The 12,136-nt window shown below is 37.9% G+C and overlaps 1 protein-coding gene across 6 annotated transcripts in view; it reads left to right on the top strand.

Annotated features, from left to right (window-relative positions):
• The window catches only part of SGO2 (shugoshin 2), a 66,950-nt gene that overhangs the window by 21,237 nt on the left and 33,577 nt on the right, over window positions 1–12,136 (top strand). For 3 of the 6 annotated variants that reach the window (XM_032405152.1, XM_032405132.1, XM_032405115.1), the window contains exons 2-4: window positions 7,200–7,334; window positions 9,168–9,343; window positions 10,156–10,233. In XM_032405152.1, the coding sequence (XP_032261043.1) occupies window positions 7,202–7,334; window positions 9,168–9,343; window positions 10,156–10,233 (387 nt within the window). In that variant the 5' untranslated portion in view covers window positions 7,200–7,201. Of the gene's footprint in view, window positions 1–1,883; window positions 1,998–2,191; window positions 2,252–2,368; window positions 2,453–7,199; window positions 7,335–9,167; window positions 9,344–10,155; window positions 10,234–12,136 lie in introns of those variants that run through there. The other 3 variants (XM_032405123.1, XM_032405161.1, XM_032405143.1) reach the window with 3 other exon arrangements.

The raw sequence follows: 12,136 nt of genomic DNA, 5'->3' as shown, positions 1-12,136 counted from the left end.
CTATTTCTATTTTGTTTTATTGGTTTATTGATTTGCAGTGTGTCTTCTACTCAGCTCCTGTTCAAGGACCGTTTTCTCTTAGATGATTTTATGGTGTGTCAGTGGGGGGCAGGACAATCAAATTTTAATTGGCTGGAATCTACCCTTAGGTGGAGAAAATCAGACAACCAATGAATGTAGGAATAAAGGAAAATGGAGGGAGAGGAGCAAAATCAGTGCCTTGTGCAGGAGAGTATCATAACAGAACTATGAGCTCATTTAATTTAACTGGTTTACTTTACAGATAAGGAGCCCAAAACAAAGAACACACAGCTAATGTATGTTCAAGATAAAACTAACTGTATCTTCACACTCCTAGTTCAGGGCTCCTGCCTCTATCCATTCTACCAAGAGGCAAAAGACCTAAAAGCAAGCTCAGATCAGGTTAAATTCAGTTCAATTAATGATACCTTTTAAGCTTATGGTTGCATATGAAAATAATTTACATTTTCAAGAGCTTTTTATAATTTACGAAGCATTGATTCATTAAATTCTCTTAACTGCTTTGAAATAAGATAATCATCCTTTTTTTTTTAAAAAAAGGAGGTATTGGTATTTATGTCTCGAAAAGGTTTGTAACATTTCTTTTACCTCTGACTGCTCTCCCTTTTCTATTTGTTTTGGTTTTGAGGTTGTAGCTACAAAATAAGTCAAGAGGAAAGCAATATTAGTGTATTTGAATAAAATAGTCTGCTGATTGGAACCATCATAAAAATATATTGGATGTTGTTATTAACCTCCATATTACAAATGAAGAAACAGAAGCTCAAAGAGATTATGTGACTTGGCTAAGATTAAATAAGCACTAAATGGCAGAGCCATGACATGGTTCATTTAAAAAACATATACCATATATTGAGCATTTAATGTGTCAGGCTGGGTAAACAAGATATAGTGCTAGTTAATCCCTAGATAAACCAGAAATTTCTAAACCAGTATATTACATTCTAAACCACTTTTATGGAAGATTTTACTGAACCATAAACTATAATTTTAGCAGCTGGCCAATCAATAAATACTCTTCTACTTACACAAGATTCATGTAGCCAGATCTCTTTGGTCACCGATTTTGAAATATACTAGACTAAAAGATCTAACTCAATCATGAATTACATAATTTTTCTAGATTCTTTAAAGTAAAATGGAAATTTGTGATTCTCAAATGTCCCTAAATGAACAAAACATTGACATGAATATGAAGTCGACTTCATCACTATATAACCAATTATTAAAATCTAGATTTAATAAGCTATTTTCAGTTTCAGTTTTTTCAGTCTAATGTCATACAAAGAGGAAATTTTATTCTCAGTATAGTTTTTCCAAGTTTTTCCATAGATTATTAAAGTCACTTGTAAGAGGAAAACTAAGCTAATTGACTTGGAACATAAAAAGAATAACATATTTTTTTAATGTAGTTGTGTATAACGGAAAATACCATTCTTGTACATTTAGCTGAACCAAACCATTTGTATAAGAACTAAATGAGATCCAGGGTTTTCAAAGAAATTTCATTGCCGCTTTTCCTTGAGAAAGTTGAAAGAAAAATGGGGTGTGCTTTTAAGTGAAAACTAAATAAAGATCTTGGCATCATAATGCTAAGATGACTGTCAAGGGTTTTAGAAATCTAATAAAGGTATTTTTGTTAAAGGAACGTTTCCTTTTTGGGTCAAGGCATCAGAAGGCAGTACAACGCCACCTGTTCAAGGCCCAAGCCGCCAATTTCTCTTTCTCCGACTTTCCCCCAGGCTCTCCTGGCCACGCCCCCTCTGTCCCTCAGCTCGAGGTCCCGCCCCTTCCACCTCCCACTTCCTGGAGACCGCCCTCCTTTGCGCGGCCTCCTCGGGATCTGATTGGCTCATGTGTCAACCGCTAACGGCTGCGGAGTTTAAACCCAAGCCCTAGCCCCCGGCGCCGAGCTCCAGAAGGTGGGTGGTCGTCGCCCCCACGCTGAAAGAGCGGTAAGTGAGGGGCCTTTGGCGTGGCCGCCCCGCTGTCTGAGGAGATCCGTGCCTTTCCCGGCCGAAGCTCCCGGCACTACTCTTCAGAGTCTTCTGTCCAGCGAGCCCCGCGCGGCCCGTGGTCCCGCCCACCCCCCGCCCTCGGGTATCTGGGCCTGCGGCCTTTTCTCCCCGTTCCGAGGGGATCGTTGGGGGAGCCCCTGGTTTGGATTTAATCGGCTGCCTCTCGTCCCTTCGATTTTGCGCCCGGCTGGGTGAGGGGGGCGAGCGGCCAGTTAGGTCAGCTCCTTGAAAGAAGGGATTTCTGTCTTTGTGACTGCACTACTCCCTGCTCTTTAAGAACATTTTCTACCTCATTGTGAGCCCTTAATAAATATCTGCTGGATGAACGTTAGAGACTGCTTACCCGAGTTCTTGAAGGAGCCCTCTCCGTTGGAGCTCTCGTTAGAAGGAAGGTCGGCTGAAGGCGAAGGGGTGATAGAAGACTGGGAAAAACTTAGAACTTGAATTGGGTCTTGATGCGCGGGTAGGATTTCGGTAGGGAATAGGGACGATGATTTTTCTAGGTGACGGATCCAATTCAGGAGAACCGGATTTGGAACTTAGTATTTCTGATTTAGAGTTAGCCGGGATGATGGCCAGACAAGAGCTGCAGAATAAATAATAAATAACTCGTATTAGTGAGTGCTATGTGCCAAGTCCTGTCCTAGGCAGTGTACATCATTGGTTCAGTTAGTCCCTACAATGAGATGCCCTTACTTTCTCTAACTTTATAAGTCTGAAAGTTGAGACTTAGAGTTGTTAAGATAACATAGCTATGAAATGTTGAAACTGGGATTCCCAGTACCATCCCAACCGCTGTTTAATATACCTCACTCTATATGGTAAGTCAGCCTTGAATGGTACTCCAGTGGCCTGGCTTATGTTCCTGAAGTGTTACTTGGTGAGGTTGTTAATGTGGAGGGTGACAGGGCAGTGTTAAAAGGAAGACTCTGATTTCTAGCTTGAGCATTTGGGTGGGTGATTGCTAGTGCCATTTATTAAGTTAGGGAACTAAGAACCAACTTATTGGGGAGGACAGTTCAGCAGTGGTTTCCTAATTAGCAAAATGAGATTTGATCTTTCTGACTGGATTTTTTTGGGAGATGGACAAGATTTCTATGTTAGCATCCCTTCAGGGGTTTGAGATGCAACCATTTGTCTGGAGTTTCTGTATGTTCTTATGTTCTATCCATGGAATAGGTGGTGATCTTTGATTTTACTTTTTTTTTCTTTTTGGCAAAACTTTTAGAAGAAACATTGAGCCTCAGTGTTGTAAGGTTCCTAGTTAAACTTCTTCCCCATTGCAGAAAATTCTTTTAAAACCATTTTCCCATTATTTGCTTGACATCTCCCAACATCTGCTCAACATTTGCAAAGGAGACTCATTCCAGTATTGGTCAGTTCTTAGTATTTGAGACTTCTTCCATTTATCCATAGTTGTTTTCTTCAACGAATGTTTACCCAGTAGCTACTATGTGCCAGGCACTCTTGGCTAAGGGTACAGCAGCAAACAAACTTGACAAAAATCCATGCCCTCGTGAAACACATTTTAGTAGAAGAAGACAATTAAATAAGGAAATTATGTGATCTTATATTAGACACTGATAAATTGATGGCAAAAAAATACATAATAGGAAGTGAAATGGAGTCAGGTGTGGTCTTTTAAATAGTTTGGTCTGGAAAGGCTAAGAAAGTGACATCTGAGTAAAGACTTGAAGACAGTAAACCCTGTGATTATTTGGAGAAGAGTTGATACAAAGGGAAAAGAAAAGGAATATAAAGGTTCTGCAGTGGCACCTAGCTAAGGTAGCTAGTGTGGCTGGAGCTTAGCGAGCAAAGGAAGTGGTGAAGAGGTCAGAGAGGTACTGGATAGGGAATTGGGGAAGGGGAGAAGTGTCAAATTGTGTAGTACCTTATAGGCCATTGCAAGGATTATGACTCTACTCCAGTGAGATGGAAAGCCACTGGAGAGTTTAACAGAGGAGTGACATGAATTTACTTAAGTTTTAAAGGGATCATTTTGGTTACTAAGTTGAGAATTGATAGTGGGGAAGAATGTGGAAACAGGGACACCGTTTAGGTAGTTATAGCAATAATGTACATGAGAGAGAATGGCAACTTGGATCAGAGTGACAATGTAGGGGGCCCATGTGGACATGTGAAAGTCAGGCCAGCATGACTGATGGTAGAGTGGATGTGGAATGTGAGAGAAAGATGTTCCCGAGCTGAGCAAGTGGAAAGATGGCATTGCTGTTAAATGAGATGGAGAGGACACAGTGGAGCAGGTTTGGGTGGGGTGAGTTGAGGACATGTTAAGTTTGAGGTACATATTAGACATCCAAGATGAGGAGTAGGCAGTTGGATAAATAAGTCTGGGGTTGATTTGGGATATAAATTTGCAAGTCATTGGCATTTAGATTTAAAAGCCAGAGCACTAGAGGATACCCTCACAGGGGTATATGTACATAGAAAATAGATGAGACCCAAGGATTGAGATCTGGTGCACTCAGGTGGTAAGAGGTTAGGGAGATAAAGAATAATCAGTGGAAGAGACTTAGAAGAAGTGGTCAGTGAGGCAGAAAAAATCCAGGAGAATGTGGTGTTTTGGAAACCCACTAAAGGTATTTCAGAGAGAATGACCTGATGTCAAATACTATGATTAAAATCATAGATCAGGTGAGAACTGGATCTTGACTGCTATATCTGATTTAGTAACAATGCAATTTAGTGCTTTAATGATCAATTTCCATATGGTATAGTGGTGAGAGCAACAACTTGAGAGTAGATCAAGAGGGAATGGGAGGGGATGAATTGGAGACAGCAAGAATGGACAGCTCTTTAAAGGAGTTTGCTGTTAAGAGAAACAGGGCAGTAACCTTCTAGCATCAAGAGATCACTGGTATCTTCTTAAATGTTCCATTTTCATGCATTTACACATGCCATTCCTTCTTCCTGGAAAACCCTTTCTAATCTTGATACCTGACATTCTTTATTATTAAGACTTATTTATTCATTCAATAAATATTTATTGTGTTCATATTATTTGTCAGGCACTGGTCTGTGAGCTGGGAAATATGTCAGTGAATAAAACAGAGAAAAATCCATGACTTTCTGGAACTTAAATTCTAGTTGATAGGAAATAAGTAAATTCTGTAGTATATTAGATAGTGATTTAAATGCTATGGAAAAAATAGAGAAGGGTCAGAGTAATCAGACATGCTGAGGAAAGGAGCTACAGTTTTGAAAGGCCTCACTGAGAAGGTGACATTTGAGCAAACACTTGGAGGAGAGCGAATGAGCCATTTCTATCTGGAGGAAGAGCTTTCTCAGTAGAGAGAATGACCAATACAAAGGACCTGAGGCTGAAGAATGGCTGCCATTTGCCAAGCATTTAGAGCTTGGTGGCCAGTGTGGCCTGGAAGGAATGGGCTAAGGGACAGAAGGAAGAGTTCAAATTGGAGGAATGGGAAGAAGAGCAGATGGTGGAGGGACTTCTTAACCATTGAAGAACTTCAGTTTTTATTCTGAGAGAAATGGGAACCATTGGAGAGTTTTAGATTGTATAGACTAATAAATACACTGTAGCAAGGGCAGCAGTGGAAATAAGAGGATAAGAGGCTATTACAAGAATTCAAGTGAGACATGTCAGCACCTTGGTCTAGGCTGATAGTAGTGGAGGTACTGAGAAGCGGTCAGATTCTAATGTACTATGAAGGTTGATTGGGATATGAGAGATTTTTGGCCAGAGCAACTAGGATGGAGTTGCCATTAAATGAAATAGAGAAGGCTCTGAGTGAAACAGGTTTGGGCAGGTTAAGTTTGATATGCCCTGTTTAGTTATTCAAGTAGTACTACTTAGTATATGGGACACTAATGAGGGCATTTGGGGGCCTAACTAGATACAATCCAGGACATCACAAGATCCTCAACTTAATCACATCTGTAAAGACCCCTTTTCCACATAAGGTTTAGAATGACAGGGATTGGTACCTGATGTCTTTGGGAGACCCATTTTTTTAGCCTACTGCAGAGCTGGAGGAGGATTAGGATGAGGGAGAGGAAGTGGCCTGGAGATTCTGTGATTGATACAAAGAGGATAGTGAGATTAGTCCTGTGGACTTAAGGCAGGTAGTGGGGAGAGGCTGAGTATTAGGAGGTAGGCAGACACAGGTAATAGGGTTTCTTTTTTTTTTAAAGATTTTATTTATTTATTTATTTATTTATTTATTTATTTGACAGAGAGACACAGCCAGAGAGGGAACACAAGCAGGGGGAGTGGGAGAGGGAGAAGCAGGCCTCCCACGGAGCAGGGAGCCCGACACGGGGCTCTATCCCAGGACTCTGGGATCATGACACGAGCTGAAGGCAGATGCCTAACGACTGAGCCACCCAGGCGCCCCAATAATAGCGTTTCTTCTTGATCTCTGAAGCTGGAGGCAAGGAGGCTTGGGGAAGGGATGGGAGTTTTGAGAGGTTGGTCTTGTCTACTACATAGCTCAGCATCAACTGTACCTTCTCAGTAAAACCTTTTCTGATCCTTTTCCTCTGCCCAGGCAGAGTTAATTACTTTTATGCATTGTGTATTATATCAGTTATTCTTGTCATAGTATAATGTGATTATCTTCTTTCCACTATTAGACTTTAGAGTGGTCCCATAGTGGTCCCATAGACTTTAGAGTAATTCTAATGGACAAATAGACACATGCAAGATTTCCCGCTTATTCCTCCAAACCAGCTAGCCCCACGACCCCATAAGATTAGGTTTATCTGTTCTGTGCATTCTCTAAGGTTACACTTCTTACATTGTATCGAAATAGGATCTGTACCCACAGTGGACTCTGCATTCCATGACTATGTGTTCCCACACAACCATATCCTGTTTTCTGTCCCAGTGCCTAACCTAGCTCCTGATGCATAGATATAATAATATAGGTTTTAAATGAAAAAACAGTCATTTACCTTTTTTGGATACTACTTTAAACCACTTTTGACTATATGCATACTTTCAGATTTATACAAAGGGTTTTGCAGATACTTATATACAAACAAATTATATCACCTAAGTCATGATCGTTACCTTTTAGAATGTATTTATCAGTTATCCTTTTTTTCTTTTATTAATCAATACTCTGATTTCTTTCTTTTTTGTTTTTATTTCAGTGATGGAGCACCCAGTGATGGACACTGGCTCACTTTTTACTTCAGGAATTAAGAGACATGTGAAAGACAAAAGAATTTCAAAGACTGGGAAACTGAATGTTTCTCTTGCTTCAAAAATCAAAACAAAAATATTAAGTAAGTACCATTAAAGTATGCTCACATTTTTACTTTCCCTTGGAGAATTGATATAATATTTGGTACTTTATTTTATCAAGTATAGAAATGACTAAAATGACTATTTTTGTTAACTGATACGGTTTGTTCATTCAATCCTTCAACTCCTATTAGTTGAGTGGTTATGATGATTTACCCTCAGTGGTGACAGCAGAATTTTCAGCAGTAAGGCTGGGGTAGCCTAAAGCAGCTACCTCCTACACAGCAAAGAAAATACCAATGTGACATTTCTGGAAAAGAGCTAAAAAAAGTGACAGATTGTTCTTGCATGCTGTAGCAATAGGATGATGGATGATCTAGATGTGGTTGGCCCAGGTAGAGTATTGTAGTGGGTGATTTTCTATAGCCAAAGTTCATGAGAGTACTGAGCATTTTGGAGATAGGGTTTCATGGATTCTGGAACTAAGATTTTAGAAGAGAAAAAAAAAAAAGGGGAAGTGGGAAAAACTGCCAAGATAAATTCTCATCACTTCTGAAAATTATCTCAGTGGTTTGTATCCATCTTAGCAGGAGGGGGAGAGGTTTCCTGTTGATGTAGCCCCTGTGAAGGATAATTGTGTGTGCCCCATGAAATAGCTGAGACTTCTGAGTATCTTTAAATCTTAATGTTCCTCCTACCCAGGTGTCTAGGGTCATGTGGTATATTAGACCCCATCGTACAGTGGCTATTTCGTGTTCTGTTTGGCAGGACCGTTGTACACCCATTATTATGAAGGAACATACTGTGTTTGAGGAGTGCAACAGGAAAATATTATTATCCTTTAGCTCTGGAAATCCAAAACCAGTTCTAATCTATTTTCGTTTGCTATGTCAAAGGTGACTGTCTGAAACTACTTTCTCTATGCCAAAGATAAAGTACTTTTTTGGACCCTGTTTTTTAGATGCCCAAACATTCCCTGAATATTTAAAAAATATTATTACTTTTATAAATGTATCTTATAGATACTATATTTCTACTCAGTGGGATATGTTATTGAATAGTGGCATTTAAATAAACTTTATGAAAATGTAAGTATGCTTTCTGTGTACTGAGGAAACACACTCTATTTAAGGTGAACTCTCCCAAGGAATTCACATATAAATTTCTCTGCTAACAACACGGAAACATTTCTGATTTAAATTATATTTACATAGTGCTTGTAAAGAGAAGGGGTCAAGTTTAGATTGCAGTAAATGCCTTTAAGTAGGAGTTGGATATTTAAGGGGAGATAGAAGATCCCACAGGGTTTAGATGATCTGTCCAACCTTATAGTAAGTATGCTCCCTTTCACTAAAGACTTTGAAAAATGGACTTTAGGAGCATTAACTGATCTGTTAATTTTAATTTGTTAATTTTCTGGAGTCACAGAAACCGGCTTTAAAATTTTGACAGATTGGCTACCCTAGTACCTATGGGCTATCGCCAGTTAGAGCTTCAGAATCAGCTTCTCCATTCTACTTCCTAGTCAGAGTAGGAAGACAGGTAGGGCAACAGGTATCAGGATTGAGTTTTTGTGACTGGTCTAATTATCTAGGATACTGTGTCTATCCTAGACGTCTTTTATTCCTAACTCTGTATTCACAACAGTCTGCATTCCTCACAGCTCTTTTATTCTGCATCTTCTGTCTAGCTTTTATTTCTGCAGATCCAAACTCTGGATACATTTTTTTCAAAACTACATCTATACTGTTATTCTATTGTTTTCCAACTTTTAGTTAAAACTTACGATATATTTTGCCTAAAATAGTTTCATTAAGGGTATGAAAACTTATGAAGATATAATTTCAATATTAACTTCTAAAATTTTTTTACAGACAATTCTTCTATTTTCAAAATTTCTTTAAAGCACAACAACAGGGCATTAGCTCAGGCTCTTAGTAGAGAGAAAGAGAATTCTCGAAGAATTACAACTGAAAAGACGCTATTGCAAAAAGAAGTGGAGAAACTGAATTTTGAGAACACATTTCTTCGCCTAAAACTAAATAATTTGGTATGGAAACTATATTGTGTTTGAATTCTGAATTATAGAATAATTATTAACTATATTATTATAGAAGCTCTAAAAAGGTTTTTCAAATCTCCAGTCATTGTAAAAAATTATTGAAAGTGTATGCCATGTTAATGAACAAACTGTTAATGGGTAGTAAAATAGGTGTCTTCAGTCTACATTCTGAATGTGCACTTGGGGCCCTGCAAGCCAGTATAATAATACCGTGATCAACATTCGATTGTTTATCATTTGCAAACCTTGGTGCATTAATACATTTTAAGAAGATGGACATAATTTTTCCAATGAAAAGAGGGGAATTCCCAGAGTGTTTGTATTCTCTTTTAACCCCAGTTTTCCCCTGGCTACACACCAAATAGAATGAAGATTGTAGTCATTGCTTTCCCTTCCAACTTCCAACTCTGTCCACAGACAAGTCAGGAAGAGCCAATGGTCAGCTAGGCTGCAACTATAGCTCTAACACTGAAATGAGCAGAAATTAATTTATAGTGGAAAAATTGATCTATTCATGAGTGTTAAATTGTCTGACAAACTATGTTCACTTTCCATGGGATGTATTATTATTATGAGAAGATAGAGAAATGTTTGTAGGAAAATTTATGATTGAGAACTCAAAAGCAATCAAGGGGTGTGTGTGTGTGTGTGTGTGTGTGTGTGTGGCTATTTGAACTATAGAATGTACCTTTTTAGCTCAATATGATCTCAATTATTTTTTAAGTCTTCTCAGCTGATGATATCCCCATGAATGTATGAATCTTAATTGATTAAAAGAGGTCTTTATTTTACACATACAGAATAAGAAGCTTATAGAAATAGAAGCACTCATGAACAGTAACTTGATAACTGCAATTGAAATGAGCACTCTTTCTGAGGTAAGTAGAGTTTATGTATAAGTGGTGTAATTTTTAAGCATTGCTAAGAATAATTGAGATTCAGTAGCATCAAGGTTGGAGATTCGTATTTTAAACTTTGTGCAAAGAAATGATGACAATATCAGTTTTACCTGGCTAATAGCACATCATTTGGTATAATTGGTTATTGAAATTTTTATATAAAAATTAGGTTTTGATTAGAACACAGGATTAGACAGTTCAGTGGAACATAATGGCCCCTAAACCACTAAAAAACAAAGAAGACGTTCATAGAAAGGTAGTATTTCAAATTAGGAAAGAATTTGTATTATTAAAAAAAGGATGGGCAAAATTGAAAAACTGGGGGAAAAAAATAGAGGAAGATCCTACTATACACCATTCTCTAAAATAAATTTTAGATGGATTTAAATAAAAAAGAATATATAAAGTAAGAAGAAATTACAAATAAATTCATGTTAGATAGGAGAGGCCTTTCTATACTAGAAACAAAGATAGAAAGATAGAAGCCATAAAAGAAGCTATTGATGGATTTTCTCACCAAAAAAAAAAAATTTTAGAAGGCTAAAAATCATAAAAATTAAAGGCTAGTGGCAGACTGGGAAAATTAAACAAATAGGAGATAAAGCATTAATATTAATAGTTAAATAGCTCTTATAATCTATCACGAGGAAAATCAAATCACTAGAAAAATCAGGAAGTTTGGAAAAGGGCCAAATATATTGTGAAATTAACTCAATTATCTAAATAGGGAAAATAAATGCTGGGAATTAATAACTAATGAGAAGGCAAAATATACATAATAAATAAACTGAAGAAAGGTTAGTGAAGTCCCAATTTTAGGTAAATTTCTTGATAGATTCTGAAGGCAGTTTAGTGCTTTATAGGGCAGCTTTTAAATGGAATTGCCTATATTTAGATCCCAGCTCTGTTACTTCCCGGTCCTGTGACCTTGGCCTTTAACTCTTTGAACCTTAGTGTCCTCTTATGCATGGTGTAAATAATGGTAGTATATCTACAAAGAATTACTGTAATTGTTAGATGTGGCAAGCAAGTGTCCTGGCAATAGGAAGAATGCAATAAATGTTAGCTGTTATTCCTTTTTTATTATTGCATGTATATCTTCCTGTGTTTTCTAAATTTGCTGCAAATCTCTCCTTTAAAAACTTTTAAAAGTCATTTTTAGGGCTCGTAAATACATAGTCTTTGTAGTATAAAGATAGGAACTCTTTCAACCTATGTGATCAATGTTGAGCTCCTTTGTCAGTTTTATAAAAGCTAGCCAAAGAGTATGTACTTTATCACCTAACTTAATCCACATTTGGATAAAGAAAGGATTTGTATAAATATCCCTGTAGAATAATGTTCACAGGACATGTAGCTCCTAGCATTATTTTAAATTTGATATCTAGTACAACCAGTGAGCAGAGATGCATCTTATACATTTAGTACCCTTTAAGAAGAGATGCCATTCACTGTGTGGGTGGGTGGGTAGGGAAAGTCAGGGAGGGAGCTCTGTTTTGCTGATCAGCTTGCAGGGCTAAATCGAATTGCCCTGAATAAATTACTAAGGCTAGAATCAGACATGGCAGTGGGGAGTGTAGAGTAGTTAGTACAGGAGTTGACTTGGAGAGTAAGAGAAAGAAGCTAATTAATTAGCAAGACCTGGAAGAACTGTGGAGAACAGTTAGCCCTAAAAACTTAGCCCTAAAAACATTGCTCAACGGTTTGTTGTGAGTTATGTGATATAAAGCTCCTTCCTTCCTCTGGTTCTTTAAAAAACTCTTTAGTGAAGTCAACATTGTTCCCAGATGCTTTTTGTGTGGTTCTCTTTGGAGATCTCGAAGAGGGCTGAGATTAGCATCTGGATTTAGGAGAAGTAAAAGAGAGTAGATGCAGAAGCTGG

This window comes from Phoca vitulina, unplaced genomic scaffold, assembly GCF_004348235.1.
Source record: "Phoca vitulina isolate PV1807 unplaced genomic scaffold, GSC_HSeal_1.0 scaffold1, whole genome shotgun sequence".
In the NCBI taxonomy this organism is placed as follows: domain Eukaryota; kingdom Metazoa; phylum Chordata; class Mammalia; order Carnivora; family Phocidae; genus Phoca; species Phoca vitulina.
This window is presented reverse-complemented; position numbering and strand designations above follow the sequence as displayed.